General features: G+C 36.3%; 1 protein-coding gene across 4 annotated transcripts; it reads left to right on the top strand.

Moving 5' to 3' along the window:
- Window positions 1-515: 515 nt before the first annotated feature.
- Window positions 516-27,912, top strand: LOC106139656 (uncharacterized). 4 transcript variants are annotated; one of them, XM_060951534.1, is made up of 14 exons: window positions 516-1,053; window positions 8,875-8,986; window positions 10,190-10,320; window positions 11,099-11,191; window positions 12,141-12,297; window positions 15,380-15,491; window positions 17,657-17,852; window positions 18,253-18,383; window positions 18,911-19,119; window positions 19,325-19,450; window positions 20,103-20,276; window positions 22,128-22,328; window positions 23,561-23,644; window positions 24,863-27,912. In XM_060951534.1, the coding sequence occupies exons 1-14, from the start codon at window positions 1,003-1,005 to the stop codon at window positions 25,264-25,266; spliced, it is 2,181 nt and encodes a 726-aa protein (XP_060807517.1). In that variant the 5' UTR covers window positions 516-1,002; the 3' UTR covers window positions 25,267-27,912. The 4 variants fall into 4 exon arrangements, with proteins under 4 accessions (XP_060807517.1, XP_060807518.1, XP_060807516.1 ...); XM_060951532.1 differs by having other exon boundaries at window positions 529-1,053; window positions 17,498-17,852; XM_060951535.1 differs by lacking the exon at window positions 20,103-20,276 and having other exon boundaries at window positions 521-1,053; window positions 17,498-17,852.
- Window positions 27,913-27,927: the final 15 nt, after the last annotated feature.

The following is a 27,927-nucleotide window of genomic DNA, read 5'->3' as shown; positions in this document are numbered from 1 at the left end:
ACAGAACTGTCAATTACCGCGCCATTTTCGCAACCGCGTGTTCTTTGTAGCCAAATTTTTACTCTTTTTTTTTTGTACAATGTTGCCGCAAGTGTCGTAATATTTTTTTATTGCCTTGAAACGTGGGACGTGTTTTTAGTGCCTAAAAAAGTGTTCACGTAGTGTTTAATAGCAAGCAATGAGGTGACTCATGGCGCCCTCGTTCTAGGATGTCTGGTATTATCTCAATTTACGACATCAAATAATTACATAGTTTACTGGGGAATGTGTTGATACCGAAAATTGCTCTTTACATGTGAATCGTGTGATATGTTAACATGATATCACTGTTTAATTTGTTTAAGTCCTAAATCTGTGATTTTGTAACGAACTAAATTGAGACGTCGGCGAGCAAATTAACGGACATAATATGATGATTTCACCTTAAAATTCCGCTGCACTAACTACATATATGATGCAAAAAAAGAAAATTATTATCAGCCAGCTATCAGATGCAAATCATCACGCCACTTATCTAGCCCCTCTATAGAACGGGACGGTCGATGGTCTCGTCGCACGTGGCACACTAACCCGATAGAGCGATAAATAAGATTTTCTTTCTGTCCGCACTCGCCTATCAGCTGATGTAGACAGCTCGTTAATTCTGTACAAATTGCGAGTTAATGTCTTGTAACACGAAAATTTGCATAGCGTCACGTCACTGTGCAAAGAAACGCTTGCTAGAGCGCGTCTACCAATAGTCGCCGGCGCAAACGCGCCGCGGACGCCGACAATTACCATTTTTTACCGGCAATTTTCTAAATTCAAAGATAGCTTCGCGATTCTGCCTAGAAAACGAAACGAAACGTAACATTTTCAAACGAGTTCTGATTTCGAAATTTTAAAAATAAATTGTGCGATCGATCGACTTTTTTTTAAAGGTGCATTTGTGTTTGATTATTGCAAGTTTTCAAGTGGCCAGTGTTTAAGTGCAATGAAGTGAAATATATATATTTTTTAATAATGGAAAGAAGTGTTTTAGCTGATACAAGGCACGTTCACTGGGCGTCTGAAGTGAGTATTCTTTGGCTGTATGTCCGTTCACCTTTGACCTTACTTGGTGTGTGAAAGTTATTCATTGTCTCTGCTCTGTTTTGTGTAAAGTTTTTATCTAAGTAAGTACCTACCAACATAAATGGTGTGAATTTGTGAAATGCAAAGATAATAAACTCAAAGCATTAAAAGACAGTGTTCGTAATTTCAACAATGTACGTTTCATTTAACCTCGTAATTCTGACTGAAACACTGCGTCTCTGATTTGTAATTGTGTAATGTAATAGTGTTTTTGTCGCATTTTTTCTGATGGCATAGGTAATAGAATTAATCTTGGCTAATAATAGGTACTTGTCGTAAAAGGCGACTAATGGATAAGCTTATAAACTTGGGATTCTTCTTTTAGGCGATGGGCTAGCAACCTGTCACTATTTGAATCTCAATTCCATCTTAAAGCCAAACAGCTGAATGTGGCCTATCAGTCTTTTTAAGACTGTTGGCTCTGTCTATCCTGCAAGCGATATAGACGTAATCATTTTTTATGTTACTAATTTTGACGGAGACGTCTTTCCACTTGCAAGATTTCTCTCTTTATCGGTTTCGGGTACTCTTGACCCGACCTTCTGTCAAGACGTCCTCCGGGAAGGCGGCGTGATATTATGTTTGTATATACGTATCAATTTGTACATGTCATCATTTCTTCGAAACTATGTCAGTGTAAAGGTTCAATCGATAAGTCGTTAGTTCCAAACGGCGGCTATTATTTACTTATAATTAAAGTTGGAAGCAAAATAATTGTGTTTACACATTTCTACGTGCTACTATTTCCGTGTTTATTGTAGCTTACCGTGGCTTTTTGAAGACCTTGCCTTCGCATATACGTTCACTAGCTACCCGCCCTGGCTTCGCACGGGTCGTTTCATATAGGAATTTATAAAATAAAACACATTCGAGATTCAGTTTCATGATGACGCCATCACTTTTCATTACAAAACTGTTTTATTGTATATCCGTTACAAACTGTTTTTTCTATCTCTCTTGACAGTGACATTGACACTCATAGATAATTGATCATATGACACACGGGTAGCATTTAAACATATAAACTTAAAAAAGAAATAGTGTATTTCGCTTTTATGTATATAGATATCCCTATTTTAATCAAACCTCCCGCCAGACAGACCCATCTGTCTTGTCCGACCAAATCTGTCTTGTCCGAACGGGTCGGCAGACCATTTGTAACCAGAACAAAGGAATTTTCTTGCCGCAATTCGCAATAAGGAAGTTACCGAAGAATAAATAAGTTTTTTTTATGTTAGTGCAAGTTTTTTCGTAACTTAAAGTATAAATTATCACGTCTATATCTCTTGCCGTGTGGTTCCCGGCACCATTACAAAAAAGAATAGGACCACTCCATCTCTTTCCCATTGATGTCGTAAAAGGCGACTAAGTGATAGGCTTATAAACTTGGGATTCCTCTTTTAGGCGATGGGCTAGCAACCTGTCACTATTTGAATCTCAATTCTATCACTAAGCCAAACAGCTGAGCGTGGCCTATCAGTCTTTTCAAGACTGGTGGCTCTGTCAACCACGCTAGGGATATAGACGTGATCATTTGTATGTATGTATGTATGTCTATATCTCTTGCCGGGTTGACAAAGCCAAACACTCTTTAAAAGACTGAAAGGCCACGTTTAGTTGTATGGCTTTATGATGGAATTGAAATCCAAACAGTGACAGGTTGGTAGTCCTTCGCCTACGAGAGGAATCCTTAGTTTACAAGCCTATCCCTTAGTCGCCTTTAACTACATCCACGGGAAAGAGATGGAGCGGTCCTATTATTTTTTTCTATTGGTGCCGGAAAACACACAGCACAGGTTAAATTAATAAAATAATATTAAAAACAAAGAGATAAGTTTATTAACTTGGGATTTCCTCTTTTAGGCGATGGTCTAGCAACCTGTCACTATTTGAATCTCAACTCTATCATTAATCCAAACAGTTGAACGTGGCTTATCAGCCTTTCAAGACTGCTGGCTCTGTCTACCCCGCAATAGATAAAGACGTGATAAATGAATGAATGAACCATACCAATACATGATATACAAGAAGAGTGTGGAAGGAAAGGTCGGAGTGGAAAGACCTCGACGAACGTATCTTGATCAAATTAAGGACGTCCTGGTAAAGGTTCAGGTCAAAAGTACCCGAAACCGCCGAGCCTGCATGAGGAGAGTTATGAATGTGGATGAAGCGAAGGAAGTATGCAGAGATCGTGGCAAGTGGAAAGAGGTAGTCTCTGCCTACCCCTCCGGGAAAGAGGCGTGATTTTATGTATGTATGTATGAACCATACCATGACATAGGTACCCACCAATGCAGGCAACATAAGAATTTTCTTACTATAAATATTCTAGCATCGTTATAATTACAAACATCAATAATAAACGGTTTCTCCGTTGGGAAAGTCATGGGAATATTCAGACAATAACACTTTGCCACGTAGGAATCTATATAGCTCGCATGAATGTTAAGTGCAGTTTCGTTTTCTACATACATACAAACATACACATGCCGTGTGGTTCCCGGCCCCAATATAAAAAAAAGAGAATAGGACCACTTCATTTCGGTCCCATGGATGTGGTAAAAGGCGACTAAGGGATAGCCCTTAGTCGCCTTTTACGACATCCATAGCCAATCAATCGAGCCAAAAAGCTGAACGTGGCCTATCAGTCTTTTCAAGACTGTTGGCTCTGTCTATCCCGCAAGGAATAATATAGTTCACGTTCTATGTACGTACACGTTCAGCTGTTTGGCTTATAGATAGAATTGAGATTCAAATAGTGGCAGGTTGCTAGCACATTGCCTAAAAGAGGAATACATACATACATAAATACATATATTCACGTATATATCCCATGCGGGATAGAAAGAGCCAGCAGTCTTGAAAGTTTGATAGGCCACGTTCAACTGTTTGGCTTCGTGATAGAATTGAGATTCAAATAATGACAGATTGCTAGCCCGTCACCTAAAAGAAGATTCCCAAGTTTATAAGCCTAACCCTTAGCCGCCTTTTACGTCAGCCATGGGAAAGAGATGGAATGTCTTTTTTTTAATGGTGCCGGGAACCACACGGCATTTATTATTTAAATAACGGTAGGAGGAGCCTTATGGATCAATTCACTTGAAGTTTACACTTGATTAATTCTGAGAGTAATATTTCAAAACATTTCGACATTTTTGACATTCAACTGAATTAGTAATCACAGAGTTGAAACAATTAAATTAACTTGTAAATGTGTCGTAATTTGACAAGAACAAACAAAAATAATAAGATTTCACGGGCGCGACGATTCTGGCTTGATCGCCACCAAAGGGAAACGGAAGTAACTATATAATAATATATATTTATGTCGGAGGTTGTATATACGCTCCAATCTGTGAAAACGGTTTAATTGACAGCTCGTCATTTTGCGATAGAACGAACATAACGAACGAAAGAACATTGTTGTGGACCACTCAATCTTTTTCCCATAGCTGTCGTAAAAGGCGGCTAAGGGTTAGGCTAATAAATTTGGGATTCTTTTAGGCGACAGGTAGATATAGCAATCTGTCACTATTTGAATCTCAATTCTATCACGAAGCCAAATGGCCTATCAGTCTTTTCAAGACTGTTGACTCTGTCTACCCGCAAGGGATATAGACGCGATTAAATGTATTGATGTATGTCACATAAAAAATAAACTAAGAAATTGAAGCTGCTTTTGCCTTTTGAGTATCCAAAATATGACATTTAAATTTTTTTTGCTGTGAACGGGAATCAGCCTGAGATGAGAAACAGCACACAATGTTTTTTCATCGTAAACCGACTAGCATGACTGACCCGAATGATGTAATTCCTAATGACCTAGGCTAATTGTGTGCTTAATGACTTAATCTAGAAATTTATCTTGGGGCCGCGATGAAGCATGGTTGATCACGTGATACTGCAATTCTACTTCTCTTCTAGAAAAAGATCCTACTAATATTATAAATGCGATAGTTTGTGAGTATGCCAGGATGTCAGTATGGATGTTTTTACTCTTTCACGCAAAAACTACTGAACCGATTACGATGAAATTTGGTATGTAGGTAGCTGAAGACCCAGAATTACATATAGGCTACTTTTTATCCCGGAGTTACCGCGGGTTTTCACGCGGACGAAGTCGCGGGCGGCCTCTAGTATTTATGTATGTAGTTAAAAATTTAAAACATTAACACTATACTAGTTTACTGTATGGACCCTGCACTAAACAAAGCTTGTAATACATATAATCACGTCTATATCCTTGCGGGGTAGACAGAGCCAACAATCTTGAAAAGACCGATAGACCACGTTCAGCTGTATGGCTTTATAATAAGATATTAACAGGTTGCCACCCCATCGCCTACAGAAAGCATCCCAAGTTTATAAGCCCTACCCTTTAGGCGCCTTTTACAACATCCATGGGTAAAATGTGGAGTGGTACTATTCCAATATGCCGGAAATCACACAGTATATCTTTTCAATTTTGGAAGTGATAAAGGAAATTATAAAAAACATTTTTGCAAGCCCAGATTTATGTAAAATGCGTGTGAGTTTCTTTCTGAGACTTTCAGAAGATAATTTTAGACTTAACCTTGAAACTGACACACGTCGCTGGAATTCAGATAAGAGGTAAGTGTGAGTTGCAATGCGATGTGTACTCAGAGATATGGGAGATAGCGCCAAATATGAGTAAACTACCCGCGACTTCATCCGCGTCCAATAGTTATTTAGGGCATTATTGAAACCCTCAAGAATGAATTTTCCCGTTTTTTTTTCACCTTTCCACTATTTCTTCGCTCCTTAAAGTCGCAGCGTGATGTTATATAGCTTAAAGCCTTTCTCGATAAATGGTCTATTCAACACAAAAAGAATATTTCAATTCGAACAGTAGTTCCTGAGATTAGCGCGTTCAAACAAACAAACTCTTCAGATTTATAATGTTAGTATATGTATATACATATATAGATACACAGATATATTGATTAAAGATATAAATAAACCGGAGACTGTAACTCTGTATTATAATTGGAAGTTAAAAGAAGTCATAAGAAAGCGACATATATTTTTTTAATTGATATTATTTTATAGTACATTTATTTATTATTTATTAGTACAAGCTATTACCCGCAACTTCGTCCGCGCGATTAAGCGCAAAAAGAATACAGGTTTTTCGCAAATCCCAGAAAACTATATGGGATAAGTCCGCCATTGCAGGTGATTTGTTTATTTTATAACTATGTACTTACTATTGTCTTGTAACTGTGTAAATCTTCATGCAATAAAGATATTACAAACAAACAAACTATAGTCTTGACCGGGACGAAGTCTCCAGTCTCATAATTATATAAGGGATAGGCTTATAAACTTGGGATTCTTCTTTTAGGCGATGGGCTAGCAACCTGTCACTATTTGAATCTCAATTCTATCATTAAGCCAAACATCTGAACGTGGCCTATCAGTCTTTTCAAGACTGTTGGCTCTATCTATCCAACAAGGGATATAGACGTGATTACATACATACATAAAGTCACGCCTCTTTCCCGGAGGGGTAGGCAGAGACTACCTCTTTCCACTTGCCACGATCTCTGCATACTTCCTTCGCTTCATCCACATTCATAACTAATAACACTAGACGTGATTATATTTTATATTATTTATTATATATTATATTATATTAGTGGAAAGTAGTCTCTGCCTACCCCTCCGGGATAGAGGCATGATTTTATGTATGTGATTATATGTATGTATATTCCCCGCAACTTGAATTACCAGAAAACCTCTTAAATGAACCGTGTATTTTAACCCTAAAATACAGTGTCACAGTTCCTTGTGGCCCGAATTTGAAACAAAAGGATTCGGTGCCAGATAACGACACAATGGCGGGAATTTCACCGAGTTTATGTTTTCCAGACTGTTTTTTGGCACTGTCGTTGCCAAAATGTTAGATATACAGACTTTAATTTTTACAGTTGAAAATTAAGAAAAAAATAATTCACTATTTGAATCTCAATTCTATCATCAAGACAAAAAGATGAACGTGGCCCATCAGTATTTTCAAGACTGTTGGCTCTGTCCACCCCGCAAGGGATATAGACGTGGCTATATGTACATATGTGTGTATGAAAATGAAGAAATCGAGCTGAGATATGAAATTATTTTATTCGCCAAAAAGTTCTTCGAGTGAAACAGTTTATGTCTGAAGTTCCTCTACCTGCCAAAGAGTCTATTACACAAAACTCCAGAAAAAATATATCAAAACAGGCCTTAAGACCAACAGCAAAGCAAACTTGAGACATCACGAGTAATATTTCACCATTTTCTGACATAACCGGGATCTAAAATTGGGTCAACGAGACTAGTAGTGTCGCATTACTCTCACTGGAGGGCGCTGAGGGCTCTCCTATACGCGAATGTTGCCAGAGTTCACTAATGGCGGTCTTTGTGCCCTTTTTTTGAGTTTTACTTTGTGTGGATGGTAATTTAAATGTTATGCTTCTTTACCGGAGGGGTAGGCAGAGAATACAATCTTTTCACGGTTCCCTCATTCCCTTGGTTAATTAAACTTTATCTATTTACTTTTGCATGCAAGTTCCCCACATAAAGTTCTCTGTCAGACCCAATGGTTGACTGGTAGATAATGCTTCCAGCATTAAGTCCGCCAATTGTGCTATACGTTTGTATTTTGTGCAATGAAGTTTAAATAAATACTTAAATAAAAAATAAGTTCATCTCTTGACCTGACCTACCAAAATGTCCCCGGTTTGAATCAAGGTCAATTGGCACTCAAAGCCTGCCCTTTTCAATGTTTTCATTTACAACCCTCTTTAAGTCTTCTTAGTAAACCCGCTTTCATTAGACCTGTCAACATGACCAAACTGTTTTTATAGCATCTTCTAAAATATGTAGGTACGTTTGTTACGCAGATGCTAAAAAAATTTGTGACTTTAAAAATATAAACTAGATCTCTAGTTTTGGTTCTGATCTAGCCTATGGGTTCCGGAAATAAGACGATAGTCGCTCTGCCGTCAAATTACCTAGGTTGGTACTGTACTCTGAGCTCTAAATCAACGCCACTAAGAATGATTTCGGGTAAACACCTAGCTAGACGATGCTAATTTTCTCTTTAGAGCATCTGTTATTATTCAAACTAATTTATATGTAACTGAGAAAAAAATAATTAGTGGCAGCAGTGGGATTCCTACAACTCGTCGCTCCTAACGTCACGAAATAAACTTTCACATGAATTATATGACAATCAGGTTATTAGAACAGTGATGCGGTGACCAATATTATTGAACAACAAGCTGTGCCCGCGACTTCGTCCGTCGTGGATTAGCTATTTTGGGCATCATTGAAGCCCTAATTAAGAATAATTTTCCCCGTTTTTTCACATATTCTATTATTTCTTTGCCCCTTATAGTTGCAGCGTGATGTTATATAGCTTAAAACCTTCCTCGATAAATGATCTATTCAACGCAAAAATAATTAATTCGAACCAGTAGTTCCTGATATTAGCGCGTTCAAACAAACAAACTCTTCAGCTTTATAATATTAGTATAGATGCCATGGTGTTTCACAATAATAAAGTACCCATCATTAAAGTTAAATATAACTTTACTAGTAGACATGTGTAACTCACAGTAATTTAAATCTACCTTCTAAATTTGCACATATTACTATATATACAGAACTTTTCGCCTTTGCAATAACACGAAAGGCATTTTCACTAGTCAGCAATCTCATTAATGGGTTATTAACAACTGGTTTCCCTTGTTCCAGCTGCACTCGGAGTACCGCAGCACATACCGATGGCACGAGTACAAGGAGCAGCAGCAGGGCGTGGTGAAGCAGCCGGCCCCCACGCCCCCCTCAGCCTTGCTTTTACAACGGGGTAAGAAAGATTAAAAACTCTATAACGGCCTTAAACTGGGTAAGTCTTCAGGGTGGAATGAACACCATGTCTTTCCAAAAGACCGATAGGTGGCATATCATTATCTGTGCCGTGTGGTTCCTGGCACTAATACAAAAAGAATAGGACCACTCCATCTCTTTCCCATGGATGTCGTAAAAGGCGACTAAGGGATAGGCTTACAAACTTGGGATTCTTTTTTAGGCGATGGGCTAGCAACCTGTCACTATTTGAATCTCAATTCTATCATCAAGCCAAATAGCTGAACGTGGTCATTCAGTCTTTTCAAGACTGTTGGCTCTGTCTACCCCGCAAGGGACATAGACGTGACCATATGTATGTATGTATGTATGTAAGACAGATTAAAAACCCTATGACGGCCTTGCCTCTTAAACTGGGTAAGTCTTAAGGATGGAATGAACACCCACGTCACACAGTTTATTGAAGGAGTCTCCCTGCCTGTCTTTCCAAAAGACCGATAGGTGGCATATCATTATCTGTGCCGTGTGGTTCCCTGCACCAATAGAAAAAAGAATAGGACCACTCCATCTCTTTCCCATGGATGTCGTAAAAGGCGACTAAGGGGTAGGCCGTTTGACCGGGGTGAAGTCTACAGACACATAACAACTCGTATATAAGTGATAGGCTTATAAACTTGGGATTCTTCTTTTAGGCGATGGGCTAGCAACCTGTCACTATTTGAATCTCAATTCTAAAGAGTTATACCTTCAAGTATTCAAATGGTCAGCTTTCCTCACGTCTTTTTTTTATTCAAGTCTCAACGTGTTCTCAATATTGGGCATAAATATGTTGCCTGATAACTAAAGATCGGAATAGGGAGATTGAATTGGGGTCAATGAACTGAAACGTATATATTAATATGGACATGCCTCCGTCCGTGATTGCGGATTTGTAAATTATTAACATTCTTTCCGGAATTTTTACAAGTGTGATGAAGAATATATTAGTGGTAGCTGTTTTCCCCCGACTTCGTTCACGTAAATTGTAGCCCTATGTTACTCACAGACAATGTAGTTTACTGTAAGTGTAAGTACCGAAATGGAATCCCGGAAAAGAGGCTTATCCATGTTATGCTTTCTATGGTAATTCATGATGCAAGTACATAAAATCAATCTACCTATTCCGATTTCTGCTGATGACTGATGTAATAATCATTGTGTCCAGGTCCCATGGAGCCGGCCATGCCCCGTCGGAAGAAGTATCCTGGGGTGGCGTACAAATCCAACGAGTTCTTTGACCCTGCGCCGGCAGACGACATCAGACCCCAAGAGACGTCTGCTGTTGACCGAGCTAGGGTAAGAATAATTCAGGAAACCTTAGGTGCACTAAGATTTTCTAGACCACCTGAGGAATGTACGTACAAAATTTTTAATTAATAGACCCAGTGGTTTTGGTTGTGCATTGAGGTCAGTCAATCAGTCAGGTCAGGTTTTACATATTTTTTTTTTAATACGCTAAATTGTTCAGTTGGCAATATGTTTTTTTAATTAATTTTTCTAAATTTGAATGTAGACAAAAGGTGCAAAAGGTTTTACATATTTAGACAGATAGGCAAGTTCCTTCGAGGCTAACTCTGTCCCGTATCAATACATACATACTCGTATAATCACGTCTATATCCCTTGCGGGGTAGACAGAGCAAACAGTCTCTAAGACTTAAAGGCCACATTCATATTTTAATTATGATTCAGATAATGACGAATTGCTATTCCATCGCCTTCATACGATACCCTTATCCTAAGTGAATTATAAACGGAAATTATATAGTAATGAGTTTGGACATTGCCAAGAACTTTGACGCTCTCACACGGAGCAGACGAGATGGGAAAAGTGAGTAATTTTCAACTACACGCCTAAGTTAGGGATGAGTTACTGAAACTTAGGGGAATGAAGTAGCGAGACTTTAAGATTACATACATACATACATACATATAATCACCTGTATATCCCTTGCGGGGTAGACAGAGCTAACAGTCTTGTAAAGACTAAAAAGCTATTTGGCTTTAAGATAGAATTGAGATTCTAAGTATAAGTACTCTTTTTATTATTTTATTATAATTGTATAACTATACAGAGCTCGCAAAGAAACGAAGCGGACCGCGCCGGGAGGCGCAGCAAGTCTGAGGGTCCCCGCCAACCGCGATGGACGGACACCGTGGAGCCTAAGGTGATTATCCCCCACCTTTTCTTGCCTACCTCTTGAAGAAAATTCTGCAGTGCAGTTTGTTAACGATTTTTATTAATTTTATCTTATATATACAATTATCGTGTCACAATGTTCGTTCCAATACTCCTCCGAAACGGCTTGACCGATTCTCATGAAATTTTGTGAGCATATTGAGTAGGTCTGAGAATCGGCCAACATCTAGTTTTCATAATAAGTAACAGGGGTTGTCCACCCTTAACGTTATTTTAACTAGAAATTACTATATGGCAAAAAAACGTTTGCCGGGACAGCTAGTTTATTTATTTATATGTACATCAAGGAAAAAATTAGAAAAGAACTTAAACTAAAGAGAAATTCAGTACAAGGGCACTACTTATCTCTAGAGCAATTTCTTCCAGTAAGCCCGCGACAGGAAAATGTAAAAAAAGGCATTGGCTTGTGTATATAATTTCTAAGATTTTTCTGCACTGACACTTTAGAAGTGTCACTAAACTTTGCTTTAAGTAATTTATTGGATGTTAACCACCAAATGTTGTGAAACCAAAAGATATAACAAATAGTTACATACATACATATATATAAATACGTCGATATCCCTCGTGGGGTAGACAGAGCCAACAGTCTTGAAAAGACTGACAGGCCACGTTCATCTTTTTGGCTCGATGATAGAATTGAGATTCAAATAGTGACAGGTTGTTAGCCCATCGCCTAAGAGAAGAATCACAAGTTTATAAACCTATTCCTTAATCGCCTTTTACGACATCCATGGGAACGAGATGGAGTGGTTCTATTCTTTTTTATTGGTGCCGGGAACCACACGGCACTTATAGTAAGTGATATACAAAATGTCCCATTAATAATTAATAAAAAAATATTATGTAGATTTGATTTAAAGGGTTAGGTGTTAAAACATTATCTGTTCAATCTTATGACATAATTTTTCTAACAGGCGACCACAGCCCTTGGGGATGTCGTGGCCGCCAAAGAGCCAGATGTCGTAAGCACCGAGTACAGGAATCAGTTCGCCTGGCCCAAGGACACCACGGACTCCGCTCCACGGAAGAGCATTTCCATGGGAGCCCTGAAAAAGGCTGCCGCGGCCGAAGGTAAGGTTTTACAATCAATCAATCAATCAATTTATTTGTCAAACATAGGTCCAAAGTTACAGTTGTTGAATAATAATACGAGTACAGTTCACTATGTCTTGCTGTTTAAAGCATACAAATATTAAAGGTATTATAATTATAAAAAAAATAACAAATCAAATTTAATCCATACATAATAATTCAATGTCAAGGAAAATATAATAAAAAAAAAAATATAAAAATTGTCAATGTGAATTCATAAAATAATTAAATAAATCTATAGCTTATCATTAATAAAAAAATCGTTCAAAGAATAATAACATTTATCTATTAACAGTTCAGCAAGTCGTTTTTTAAACAGTTTAAAATTTAAATCTTTTAGATTTTTACATCTCCTACTTCTTCCTGGCTTTAGTACTGGTTCCATCCTCACCACTCTTGAGAGGAGCTGGGGTGCGCGTTTAACTATTAACCTGGTCAGTCAGGTGATTACACGTTGTGACCCCCGTCTGACCTCAGCAACCGTTGCAAGTAAACCTGACCCGTATTGGAACGACCAATTCAATTCAAAATCTTTATTGCATACTAGCTGTTGTCCGCGACTTCGTCCGCGTAAATTTCGAGTTGAATAACAATATGGTGAAATAAAAAAAAATCCTGTTTTTGTTGGGGATCGAACTTAGACCGGCAACTTCACAGTCTCACGGGCCAACCACTGGACCGCTACGCCGACTAACCAAAAATCTTTTTACGTGAGAATTATGCAACTGATTTTCACTTATATTTACATGTTATACCTAGGTATAATGCTGTCGTACAATGATAAACTACTTTGAATTTTAAATTTCGTAACTTATTTGCAGGCAAACTCATGCCTTGACTTCATTCAAATGACGATAACTTTTTTTATTGAACCGATTTTGATGAAACAAACTTAAAATGTTTTTCTGAGTTAAAACAAAGCAATTGTTGAAAGTTTTTAGTAAATCGGTTCAGTTCTTTCGGTGATAAGCGTGATCATACATACAGACAGACATACAAAAAATTGAAAAACAAACTATTATTCATTCTAAGTGTCCCTCTATCCATTTCAATCAAAAATACTAAATGTACAGACAAAATATTTTTACTGTTTTATTATAATGTAAAGATCATAAAGTACATTAGTTGTATTACAGTTACTGCTTATAAATACAATACAATTACAATATGAACCCAATATACAATATGAATGTTGGGTATCGCAATTTTAAAATAATATGAAACGGCGGGCACTGAACACTGTTTGTTGTCCAAAAAAAATAAAAAGACTCATAAAATACAAAAGAGACACCTGTTAGTATATGTATGACACAACATTCATAGGTACTCTTCGTAGAAGACATATTCATAAACCTTGACATTAAAACTGGGCTAGACCTAGGCATGTCGAAATATGAGTACAGTCAGCCACGAAAAGGTCATATCAATATCACGTCACGTCTATATCCCTTGCGGGGTAGACAGAGCCAACAGTCTTGAAAAGACCGAATGACCATGTTCAGCTATTTGGTATAACGATAGAATTGAGATTCAACTAGTCACTAGTTGCTGGCCCATCGCCTAATAACAGAATCCCAAGTTTGTAAGCCTATCCCTTAGTCGCCTTTTACGACATCCATGGGAAAGAGATGGAGTGGTCCTATTCTTTTTTGTATTGGTGCCGTGAACCACACGGCACTATCAATTAAAGATGTCATATCAATTAAAGATAAAATCTAATTATCCTAAAGGCCACGTTCAGCTGTTTGGCTTAATGATCGAATTGAGATTCGAATAATGACAGGTTGCTAGCCTATCGCCCAAAAGAGGGATCCCAAGTATCCCTTAGTCGGCTTTTACGAAATCCGTGGAAAAGAGATACCATTTATGTACATTATTTATACTTTGTCTGTGTATTATTACTCTCATAGACTTTTGTTTTTAAGAATCCCAACTTATAATACAATTGCGAAAGAAATTTTTGTATGTTAACTCTTCACGCTTTATTTATCTTTATCTTATCTCTATCTTTATCTTCTGGAAAAGGACAAAGGGTATGTACCCTTCATCCTGTTAAAAACTATACTTCCCGGAGGATTTGCGTGAACAGCAAAGCAGCGTGTAAAAGCTAGTTAATTATAAAAATAATTAATTAATCATTATCTACAATAATAATGTTACCGTTTTTTAAGCCGATTATCCTACCATCTAAGCTCAAATTCGCCCAGCTCTTGGAACTTCGAACAAAGCTCCGCCACATCGTCTCCACACAAAAGCTCTTTTTGACTTGAAAGCTCCATTGTTGCGACGGGAAACTACACTCTTATTTGACGTTTTTCTGAGTATTTTCACACGTTTTTCATACGCTTTTCACGAGCTTTCTGATGTTACCATGTGACGCAGTTTCTTTTTGAGATAAAACATACATACGTATATAAAATCACGTGTATATCCCTTGCGGGGTAGACAGAGCCAACAGTCTTGAAAAGACTGATAGGCAATGTTCAGCTGTTTGGCTGAATGATAGAATTGAGATTCGAATAATGACAGGTTGCTAGCCCGTCCACGGGGAAGAGACGGAGTGGTCCTATTCTTTTTTGGTTGGCGCTCGGAACCACACGGCACGGAATATAAGTTTATTTCATAAATAAATGATTTATCTATAAGTGTCTAGAAAAAAAACTAACTGAAACTTATCAACTTGGGATTCATCTGTTTACAATTTAAATCTCAATTCCATTTCTTCAGCTGACTTTGTCTTTATGTTTGCGAAACTGTTGACTCTGCGTTTCCCGTTAAAGACAAAAAAGTGATATAATAATATATAATCTTTCTGTTGTATGTAATTTAGTTCATTTGCTAATCGTAAAGGCGTGAGGAAACTACATATTCTGGACACTGGATATATAAACATGATCCAGTATGGGTTAGGGGGGACTGCAAAGGGTTTTAGGTCGTAAAAACCTGACTCACCCAATCCAGGTTCTTGGTCAAAGGCATATTGTCGAAACTGTTGGTTCTGCCTACTCCACAAGGGGTATAGAAGTGGTTATATGTATGCATGTTTTGCTATTATTTCCAGGGTCAGTGGAAGCTGAACCTCTCATGAACCACGTGGACGGTGACCACGACGACGGCCACAAACGGTACATAGAAGACTACCTATGGAACGGACAGAAGAAGGGCGTACAAAGGTTCGTCATTGTACATTTAGACCATTAAGGTTAAAGGTTTGTCTGTTTCTCAAGTCTTTGTAAATATAACAAGGTTAAAATTGTCTAAATTTGTAATGAATTTCAAATTTATAGTTAAGCCGTGTGATACTGATGATGACAGAAAGCTTTAAATGCCCAGGGTCTGCACCATCATTAATCGAATGATGAAAATGTGAAATACAATTGAGAAAAATTAACTTGCTGCTTATTTTCAGCCATTTTAAAAGTTTTCAAAAAAAACAATCATGAATCTCATATCTCTCTGTTCAAATAAACTATTGTTTAACTAAATTAATAAAAGTATTCGCCGACCGTACATTTACTTTCATATATTTTTTTAATAATAATATTCATCAGAAGTCCGAGGCTGTAAAATCTTTTACTTTTAACAACCTGAAACTTTTAAGGCTCAAGACTTAAGAAATAGACAATGAATTTACCGATATTAAAATTTGTTCAGATTCTGTTTACTATTTTTATTTCGAATTCTGTAAAAAGTTTCTGAACTTCAGCTTCAGCTTTACCACATCTCATTATATCTGCTTTCTATTTTCTAGTTCATATTTATAGATTGTTTCTTATATTATCTCTTCTTTATTAATATTTTTATATTCAGCATGCTTTTCTTTTTCTATACACATGACATTTTACAAAATTTAAATATCAACTTGGGAAACAGTCTATAAGAAATATTTTGAAGCGTTACTAACAACTCACGCTTCGCTTCAGCAAAAGCAGCTTCTTTGCAAACAACGTCATCCATATAACAATATTGGGATCCAAAATACACATGAATATCATTCATAATACACATCATTAATAAACATATATATACACTGACAATATTACACAATATAGTTTTAAAAATCCGTGAACTGCCGGACATAAATATATACACAAATATATTTCTTATGTACCTATAATATTTATTTTCTTCAAAAAATTGTAGAAAATTTTGTTGGGATTTTAATAAACTATGGATTCCGTAAATTTTTCAGGTGAAGATAAAAAACTTTGAATGAAGTTTCTGCTAATAGCTTTCAATTTTTCTATGTCTAGCTTTGTGTACTAACCCAACCATTAAGGAAACTTTTTCACGACAAAGGACACAACATAATGAATCAAAAATACATCTTAAATATATTTATGGAGAAAACTGCAGAAATAAATTAAGATGAATGTCAACATGAACGACATGGCAGGATTATAATATCGTCACTATAAACAAAACAGTGGAACAGAGCATTCGATCTTATTTACATGTAAATGGGGCTTCGGGTTTCTACTGTGAGCAAAATCACCCCATTGAGAAAGTTTGTTGTTCATGCCAAATGAACATATTGATGTTCAAATAACATCATTTTCATTTAATCAACTATTTGATAGAAGTGATAAAAATGTTCCAACAATGACTGACTATGTTTTGAAAGTTTGACAATATGATTTATTTCTGACCAAAATTGTTGGATTAGTCTTAGTTTATCGTGAATTGTTCTCGCCTGCTAAAGTTTCCTTCTTGGCCTGTTCTGCCCCGAATTCTTCCGTCAGTACAAGCAGAACAAAGTCTAAATTTCGTTTTTGATATTTGCTTCCATCTCTCCTCACGGTGGCGGTGTGTAGGCCGAGTAGATTTAGACGACAATAGTTCGGAATGTCAGCTCTAGATCTTTTTCAAATATCAATGTGTCCTGCACTTGTCGATGTGAACGTTCATACAGATTTTTGTTAGATTGTATGTCGATGTTATCACCAACACTTTGTTACACTACTTTGATTAGTTGACGAGTCACTGGGCGCTAGCCCGCACCTCTGCCGGTCAGCTAGACCTCTCTAGACTCTTCTACGTCTACATCCTAACCTCACCATTGCGCTTGACAATTATTTGAAGCATGTCTCCTTACTAACCTGGCTCGGCGCGAGCGATTTCTTTTGCGCATCATCATCGTAAATCTCCAAGCGTCTAAGACTTGAATGGAATTTTGCAGAAAATCAACGTTCCGTAGCGCGCTATCGGCCCTCATATCCAACGGGGAGGATCGTTCGAAAGATAATAGGAAACGTTACAAAAGCGAGTACAAAAAGAAATTTAGACCGTTCTCTCAGTACGTGTACGAGGCGTCTAAAGGGACATTTACGAAATGCAGGGGGAAAGGAAAGACGAATGAGGAGGCGAGCGAGAGGATGCTCCCGGAGCAGAGTGGGGGGGCGGGGTCAGGGGCGGAGGGGGATGACACGGCGACCACGCTGCGCGCCGCGGGGCTGCAGCCGCTGGGGCTCTCGCAGGGCGACTCCTGGTACCGAGAGGTGCTGGACCTGAGAAAGCGCGCCGGCGAGTACAAGGTCTGCGGCCACAACCAATAGACTAGATTGTATAATTACAAAAGAACGACAAATTACATACATAGAACATCGTCTCAATTTGAACTCGTGTAGTTATTTTAGACAGGATTTATAAGATGATTTAAGTAATGACTCTTATTCTAAACTACACAATACATCGATAAGTACCAAGATTTATGAAATTTAGGTTATTAGTGCAATAAACATCAAACTGGATAGACAAGATCCTTCATCACATATATCCAAAAATCTATAATTCTCTTAAATTTAAAACCTACTTCTGTTACTGAATTTTATTTTTAAATTATGAAAGTTAAGTACGTATCGCATCAATCTTCACCATGATCTGACTCACTTCATACATCATGCTTGACCATTCAAACTTGCCATTTATCGACAGTACCGCGGCTGGGGAACCGAGCTTGCTCCCGAGCACATCACCCAGCTTTACAATAAGCAAATCGAGCTCTGGTACCAAGTATCCCGAAGGTCCTCGCTGTCAGCCCTATCACTCGCTTCCACCAATCACAAGTAAGTGATGCACTAGTGTACTGATCAGTGGTACGGAGGACCAATGAGGAAATAGTATTTTTTACGCTGCTGTAACATACATGTCCAATGATTTTGACAGAATTTTTCGTATGTTTTACCTTAAAATGCCTTAAGACAAAATACATAAAGATACCTATAAATGAACGCAACAAATATTCACAAAAAAGAAATGGTCCTTCGAGCCGGATAGATAAGTTTGCTTTTCCTAAGTTGATGCAAAATGGCTGATGCAAGGCAAAGAATGGCTTGTATGGCAGAAAGCCAACACATGTATTGTAGCTTAGCATTGACCCATCAGCCAAAAAGTTTATTGATTCTATGAAGGATTGACGCTTACATAATAATTGAAACATTTTTATTGCGATTTTGGTCATTTACCAGACATTTTCAATGTCGAATTTCGATGTAATTACTTACATCTAATTTAACAGCTTCCAAAGCGCCGACAGCAATAAATATTACCGCCGTACTTCTTCAAGTCTAATTCTGACGTATTTTCTCTCCAGGGCTCTGCCAAGAGACGAGAAAGATGGAAAAGACTCTAAGAACCATTCACCCAAGAAGTTCCGATCCTTCAAGTCGGCTCCGCACCAGTCAATCCACGCCAAGCTCCAGGAGACGAAAGCTCAGGAGCGGTCGCCTCATAAGACTTCACCGCAGAAGCAGAGGAAGAAGCTTCAGGGCCATAGCTTTGATGAAGGCGCGACGCAAGAAGGTTTGTTACATATATACATATATAAAATCACATAAATAGTTAAGATGCCGCAATGATCCCTCTAAACCCCTTTCTAGATGACATGGTTATTACATTCAATAGATGCATAATGTTCCCCATATAGCGTTGTTCTTCATATTGACGGAGGTTTTATACCACGAAGTTATATTGGTCGTTCTAACTTAAGTTAATATGGTGGTTCCAGGTAAAACCGGAGATAACTCGGCGTTCCGTTCCCCGCGGCGGCGCCCGCGCTCCGCCGACCCTGCGCCTGCGCACAAGACTCTCCCCAACGGACACGACGCGCAGCCAAGACCGAATAAACCTACCGGTAAATAAACTATACTAACAGCAAAAAATATGTAATCGTTACAAGTCAATAAATATCTTTAAAATTAATTATAATCTAAAATTATTAATAATAGCTAAAATAGTGCAAGTAATTCTCGCCAACCATGTTCTGCTTACTGCTAGACAGTCTCTTTCCATTTACAGGACAAATAATTTGGGAAATGATCGAATACATTACATAGTTACAGAAACAAATAGTTTGGTTAAGCATATATTACTTAAAGTTAAAAAATACGTGAAGTAAACTATAAACATACCTATTTTGTATCTTCTATTAAAACTACGTATATGTTCTATTTGATAAATTTTGCTTTTTTTTTACTAAATAGTATTCTGTTAGATTGTCATAACTATAATGTAATCAGTATTTGTAACTTCTTCTAAATGTACTAGGAATGTGTGTTGTTATAACAAATAATCATAAATGTTGTGCTCCTGATCGCTGCATGCCCCTTCCCCTGATCGGCTTTGAGAGAATATGGCTCTAAATATCCCAATTCAGCTAAAGTATGTATCATACCTTTTACTTTATCATTGTCTAGAACGTTCAATAATTTTGAAAATGCCCAATTTTGATTTACATGAGCCATATCCCATTAGCCATATGTTCAGTAGTAAAATTTTTCTGCTAGGTTTGCCGTTGAGTAGAGGGGCTAGTAGTAGAGTTAGGTCGACATCCAGGGGGGGGCGGTCTCCCTCCGCGCCGAGCAAACCCGGGGCCGCTAGCGGGGCCGCAAACGGGCCCACCGGGACCGTGGGCCGAGGCCGCCGCAGCCGCAGCGTCTCGAAAGTGGGCATAAAATTGGGTGCGTACTGACAAGTGACGGTTGCGTCGACGCTCTGTGTTTTTTGGTTATTTGAAATTGGAATTGGCTTTGCTACGTTCAGAAATGTGGCTTCGAAATTCGTTTTTCAAATTTGGCTTCTGTTTTTGTGCAGGGAACTTATAGCCAATGTGAAATTACCGTTTGTTTGGCAAGCTTCAGACTGGAAAAATTTCCTTGACTTTTTCGTACCCTTCATCTTTCGCTGATTTTTCTTTCTTTTTGTCTTGACTAAAGTGAAAAGAAAAAAGAAATAATATGAGGTCACTTTTCCATTCTGATATCTCTTGAGCTGGTATTCCATTGGTTATTAGTTCCATGGTTTTTTGCTTCTTTTTTTTGATTGGATTGGTTTATGTTTCCGGCCAGTGCGTCTACGCAACGTTTGGTCACGCGTATTGGCACTTGGGGAATGGCTTCACACGTCACATCGTGTGGTTTTGTCTCGTCAGTGTGAACACCTTGCACCAACCACCATAGTTGTGATCGTGATAATGTTATATGAGGTTAATGTCCCGATTTAGAAATGTATTTATAAGCAATTTTTCGTTAAGTCTTTCTGACAGTCCATATATCTGTCGCAATATTTATTACTGTTAAAAAATAAAAAACAAAAAATTAAAGCAAGATTTTTAGAGAAGTAAGAATTTAAATGCAATTTTTTCTAATATAATGCTATAAAGTATAATGAAAAAATAAATGATATAATACCTTTAAAAAAATATCAAAGTACCTGCACTAAGAAAAGCAATGATAATTTAAAACCACCTATTTGTTTAGATGCGAGTTAGATTTTCTGTTGCATGCGATCTTAAATCTGTTCTTGCGGGAATGTAAGCTGTGTCTTTTAGTTGTAAATTATTATAAAAAGTTTAATTAGTTTGACAAAATATACCTACTCTAATGACAGTGCAATGAAATAGCATACACGTCAGTTGGCCACAAGATTTCTCGCAACGGTTATTGACTTTAAGCCTTGATCTGGATCTGAATTGAGGTTGTATCGTGGCCATAGAGCCGCCTTGCATTGACAATGAAATGATGGGGCAGGATCATTACCCAGTGTTTTTAAAATGCACCCGATGTAGAATATATTTTTGTCAAACTACTTATTCAAATTTGGTTGTAAATAAAATCGTTAAGAAATTAAAAGGCCGATTGAATATAAATAAAAATAGTCTTTTTTTTTAAATCTATGATTTCAGGCTATTTATTTCTGGACGAGATTATGCATATTGATTATTTTTAAAACTACTTAGATTTTAGTTTAGTTCACTTAGTTTTATTTAAATTCTTAAATTTATGTTTACTTACTTAATGTTATATTTTCACTTAGCATTTTTGTTGTTCTGTCCTTTGTTTTTTTTATGTTGGGAATTTAGGATACAAATTATTAAGAACAAAGAATGTAAATACATACAATACAATAGGTAGGTAAAACTTATAGCCTTAAATTTAACTACGATGAAATGTAAAATGAAATTTTAATTTTCTTTCATATAAATTATAATATGACAGTTAAAATAGACATTTACTTACCTAATCTTATAAAAATATAAAAGGTTTAACATTTCACTCTATCAACTACGTAATAAACAGCACATAATAACCTGGTAAAGTGTATTACATATCAAAAAAAATCGATGTGAACAAGAAGCACATATTTGCCCTGCATTTTTGACTGTATTGTAGACACTGGTTTATTTATGACCCTCATATGACTAAGAACCTTGGATCATAAAAATAAGATTTAAGCTAAGAACATTCGAGTGATCTCTTCTAAAAATTTTATTGCCGCAATGAAAATTACACAAAACAAATATTAAATTACAGATGATGAAATACCGAATCATCGTAGCGCATCGGTCGCCAAAGATCACTACTTTGACGATTCCCCGGTGGTGAAGTCCCCACCGGAGCCCACCCGGGTCAAGTCCCCGGAACAAATGAACATGCGTTCCCCTGACCCGGTCAACTGGACCGTTCCCCTGGACACTGGGAAGACGTTCACCGTCACTCAGAACGTAAAAAGCGGTGAGTCCAGATTATTAGTGAGGTTAAGCGGTGAAAGTAGCTAATTTAGTTATATTTTTAATCTGTGAAACTGGTTTTGCGGAAGTTTAATTTTAAAAAAAGTTCATTTTTTATAACAAGAAGTTCGAATTTCAAATTTGAGTCTATGGATAGATTAAAAAAATATTATTCTGTTTTAATTTTCGGCTTTTCGAAGCGTTTCATTATTATCTTTAACTAAGAAGAGACGAAGTAATGAATGTGTGATTTATTAATTTTAAAATATAATTCTATAGATGTTTAGGATTACCGATGAATTCGTACTTTGCCACAATCGATTAAAAGTAGTTGTTTTTATCTGTAAGTTAATATAGGTATACCTAATTCGCAAAACTAGTATCACAATGTAAGCATAAATCTATCTCATAAGAGTATTAACTAATATCTGTGTGAAAGGGCATCTTTTTCTTCAAGATTTTATTCATCTAATTAACAAATTGATAAAGAAAAACAAAAATGATTTAAAAAACCTGCTTATAGGTATACACCTAATTATCTGTTTGTTAAAAATCTCGTTAATTTAATTAAACGCGTGTATAAATTAGTTGCCACTAAACTATTGTATATAAATGCACTGTCTATTACATTGTTTAATAAAGGCTATCTTCTCTCTTCTATGCCAACGTTTTTCTATTATTTTATTTTCTACGGTAATAGAGTAAAATAAAAATTATACGATGGCAACTAATATATCAAAATAATAACATAAAAAAGAAACAAGATGCTCTTTAAATCCAGTATCTACTTATTTTTAAAATCATTGACTTGTTAATAGTAGGTTAGGGTAAAGGTTTTCGGGACGCTAAAGGAAGCCATCACACTTTCACATCACACTGCAAGCTACAATCATGACATCTTATAAGTGTGAATAGCAACCTTACACTAGTAAAATTAAGTAGAAGCTTGCTACACTAACACCCTAATGTATCAACGTAACTACGGATTGACTAGAGGTGAACACTCATTAAAATACATCATTCATAACATCACATTTTATTCCTTTTACCATCGTGACTGATTTCTTTTTTATTTCAAAACGCTTTATGTTCACTGATAAAAAAAAACCAAAAAAAAAATACATTACAATCATTTTAAAAATAAAATGACAGCTGTCAAATTCAGTGGACATAGAACGTAACCGTTCTGCGTCACGTCACCCGACCACGCATACAACTCGCTCACCATTATTTCAGATGAGAGCGTTAAGCGCCCTAGCTCTGAGTTTAAAGGTGGGTCCATAGCCGAAGAGCCCATCGTGAAGCCGGCAGCCCCGGCAGGTACGACGAACTCCGTCACCGCCTAGACCATTGGCCATACACGTTTTAATGAGTGTGACAGACAGCCATGCGACAGTGAACTCTACGCTGAAAGCGGCGAGATCACTGCCACATAAGCACACACGACCGACACCAGAAAATATATAATCTGTTTTATATTACCTATATTTATTGAATAGTTCATGATTAAATTGTGTTAATCCAATAATTGAAATGCTTTTATTTATTTTGACCGTACTCCGCTGAGGCGTCGACCACGTATGTATTCACTTGTCTGTGTGTGTCTGTTTCGATGTTTGCGTACACTCTCACTGTATGCACTTAACTTTTTCTGATTGTTTCCCATCTCATAAACTCGTTCACTTTTGCATGCTGCCTGTCTCCTTCTGTCGTCTTTGGAAAGATGCTATTTTGTATTATAGGGTATATAAGTTGTTATACATATAGGTATTACACTAAATGTTTATCTGTAAATATCGTTCGTTCGTAAATATGTTTTGTAAATAATTATAAATGCATCTTTAATAGCATCTTTCGATGTATTCAACCCTTAAACAGTTAAGCGTTTAGGCTTACTTCAAAATACAATAGATTCAGAAATAATAGGTACTTACATTTTGGCAGCAGTGGTAGGCTAGTTTTGTACTGCGAATTTTTTCAATAATTAGCATGCATGCCAAAATTCATTAAATTCTTATATCATTACTGTAAAAGAAAATTTATCTATTTACTAATTTAGTTTAACAGAATTGATGTCTTTGATTAATTAGATAGGAGATATGAAGCATGATAACACTATTAACGAGCTTAAAAGGTAGCATGTATAAGTGACATTAGAATAATATTAAATAATTAGGTATTGTTAAAAATTCAACCATTAAAATTTCATAGCCATATAGAGTTTAAAAAATAAAAGTAAGTATTACATTATTTACAAATGAAGTAAATATATTGGAGAGAAATAAACTTCCAGAATTCTGTTTTCTTTTTACACCGATTACTGTAATATACAAAATATAATTATTTTATTATTTATAATTATTATAAAAGGCATTATCAAAGGTCTAAAAATAAAATGATTAGTTTCTTATTTGTGTATGCTTATTTGTGTAACCGGGACTTTCAAATGGTATTGAAAATAAAATAATAACATCATTTGAAATTCCCTTGTGAACGTTTCACTTAAAAGTGTTAGTCAAATAGCTAATACTGTTTCAGAAATCGCCCCGATCCACCACCAACAAATGTCACCAATCCGCTCACTGAAAAAGAGCGAGTCGCCTACAAGCCTTAGCAAGCGCACTGATAAGACTCCAACCACGCCCATTAGCTTGACTCCAATCGATGAGACGAAAGCCTTGGATATGAACAAAGTGAACGGAGTGAACGGCGTTAATGGCATCAATAGCAATCAATTGACTCCCGAAACTCCAGTTCAAGAACCTCTGAAAGAGAAAGAGGTAGTTAAAAAGTCTACTGAAGCAACCCAAGTGGCGCCAGGTGTGGTGGACACTACCGTTGTGAATGAGACTCCGGCAGGAGGGCTCACAGCGTCCGAAGTGTTGGATCGGGCTCGTACAAGGTTCGACAAGTTCTGGGGCAAAAAAGAAGACGATGTTTAATCTATTTAGTAACAAACAGTGCTAAAACCTTACTATGACATTTGAATAACGCATTTTTGAACATCTTAGTAAAATTTTTGCATGACTACGTATAACTATGGTCATTGCTCATATACCTAATATTCAAATGTCATAGTTTGATAAAGCATTTATAATGAACGTAGGAAAAAATAAACTGCAGTGTTTAAAACTGTTTTTAAGGAAAAGCTTCGCTTTATAACGACGACTGTATTTATTAATCAACTAGGTATTTAATTATCTTGAATACGATCACTATCTATGTAATAGGAGTGTGGTGGCTTGTGATAGTAGATTGATCATTGAAAGATAGGAATTACTAACCGATCATTGGATGTGTTATGTAATTAAACGGAATTTTTGTCAATTTCTTAAATTATTTATCAATTTATATTGTCAATATCGAATATTTGGAATTCTTAAATAATTTAATAACCTATTTTAGTATTCAATTCAGAATATTTTGATTACTCACTAAAAAGAAAGTAACAAATATCACAGGATTAATAAAGTACTAACGTACGAAAATGTTTTACTTCTCTATTCAGTATTAAACTAATTTGTTGCTTTTATTAATAAAATAATTTAATACATGTTAGAAGATGATGTTTAAATCGCCTAAGCTTTATATCTAAGTTAAGACTACTTATTGACAATTAGCGTATTTATAATTAATCTATATCGTATGGAAAAATCCAAAGTAAGATTAAATTATGCAGAATAGCCGATAAAGTTTGCGACGAAACGGTTATATAAAAAAAAAAAATCTTCAGTGTGACAGTTTACGTTCTATGTCAGTCTTAATAAACGCGTTCCAAACATAAATTTCTTAGTCTCAATAGTAATAAAAAATAACAAATTCTTTTAAAGTTGAAAAATAAAATTTCGTTGTAAACGATAAATCAGACAAAATAAATTATTAAACCGTCCAGCGTAGCATCTTTTGGCCAATATTTAATTACATATGAACTTATTTTCACTTCAATTTTTTATGCAAGTATTGTTGATTGAACTCTGCGAGAACCAATCAGTAACAAGATATAAAAACGGCGGGAAAATAACTAAATCACACAAAAGTTTCAATTTGTTTTATTTTACAAAACAATAAATTAGTCTGGAAAAATGGAATTTTCGCGTAAGTCTTGCCGTATTTGTTTGTCAGAAACAGAGTTCAACGTTTCTTTATTTGGAAACTATTCACAAAGAACCAACATGATAGACAAAATTCTAGTTTGCCTTAAAATTGTGATCGAGGAAACTGATATTTTGACTACGATTTGTTACAAATGCGCTGAAAACATTGAGAAATACTACGATTTCGTTGCTTTTGTAAAGAAATGTCAAACACGAATAGATGAAGGATATCATGACGTACGCGCAAGAAATATAGAATCATCGAATCTGCCCAATAGACGTCACATTACGTCGTACGTTCGCGAGCAGGTTTACGATGCGGATTATACGTTCTCGTTCCTCGAAATGCCAAACAATGAAGAGAAAAAGGAATGTAAGACTTCTAGCCCGTTTTTCTCCTATTTCTCACCTCCGAATGTGTTGGTAAAGCAATCGCCGAGCGAGCCAGTATGGAAGACGCCTCACCCAAGGGAAGGAACGCAGAAATCTGATAAAATTGAAGGGAAATTTAAAAGACAGTGCAAGTCGGATGTTCGGGTAGGTCGCCACCACTCCAGAGACTTATTTGAGTCTCAGTCCCAGGAGGTGGAAGAAGCGGAGCCCAGGTCATTAGACTGGAGACTGACTCCGGACGACAACATTATAAAGAGAGTCAGAGAAAAATGTTTCGGGCGGTCAGATTTCTAGGTCAGGTTACGGTTATAAATAACACTTTTAACATTGTTATTATTTTGTTAGATTTATTTATGAAGTTACAATTGTCAGATATTTAATTCTTAACGTCTATGGAATTCTGTAGAAACAGGGTACTTAGGGAAATTAATTTATGAATTTTGAAAATAGGACTATTCAGTGTAAGGTCTTATTTGATGGACTACAATAGCTCATGTAAATGAACTGATGAGTAGGTACAATCTGTACAAGTTTGTGATATGTACTATTTCTAAAATCCTGGTTCTAAGCCACAATTCTAATTTACCAAAAGTCCATATGCATCCTTCCATCAAAGTAATGTACTCAGATGTTGATAAACATTATTTTGTAATGCTTTTAACGTTTATTTCCGTGTGACTGGTGCGTACGTATTCACATTTAAGTAAGGATGTTAATAAGTGTTAGCCTATAAAATTCCACATTGTCTTATTTTCTCTTTTAATGAAAATTTTGTAAAACATTTATTTGGTAAAATTCTTTTTAATTATAACAGTTACATATTATTGTAGTGTTCAATATTGTGATTTATTTAATAATGAATATGGCGACAATGATTTATAATTTTTCATAAGTTCCTATTTTTTAATTGTTTTTCTACGCACAATAACTATATTTGTTTGTATGAGAGCAACAGCCCTGCCCAATATTTAATAATTTAGTGATAGCAACTCCATAGCTGGTAATTATGAAAATTATAGCTTTGCTACGGGTTTATAATAGCGTGTGTTAATTTTCAGTTGTTATATCAAAATGGACACCCAAATAAAATTTTCAAAAATATTGCCTTTTTTTAGT

Source organism: Amyelois transitella, chromosome 25, assembly GCF_032362555.1.
Source record: "Amyelois transitella isolate CPQ chromosome 25, ilAmyTran1.1, whole genome shotgun sequence".
Taxonomy (NCBI): domain Eukaryota; kingdom Metazoa; phylum Arthropoda; class Insecta; order Lepidoptera; family Pyralidae; genus Amyelois; species Amyelois transitella.
The sequence above is the reverse complement of the archived record's forward strand: the minus strand, read 5'-3'. Positions and strand labels throughout refer to the sequence as shown.

Excerpts from the sequence above, each read along its gene's own strand:
- LOC106139656 (XM_060951532.1), top strand. The coding sequence starts at position 1,003 with ATGGAAAGAAGTGTTTTAGCTGATACAAGGCACGTTCACTGGGCGTCT. Across the intron at positions 17,853-18,252 it reads AGCGCGCCGGCGAGTACAAG|TACCGCGGCTGGGGAACCGA; the intron begins GTCTGCGGCCAC and ends ATTTATCGACAG. Across the intron at positions 19,120-19,324 it reads TGAAGGCGCGACGCAAGAAG|GTAAAACCGGAGATAACTCG; the intron begins GTTTGTTACATA and ends TGGTGGTTCCAG.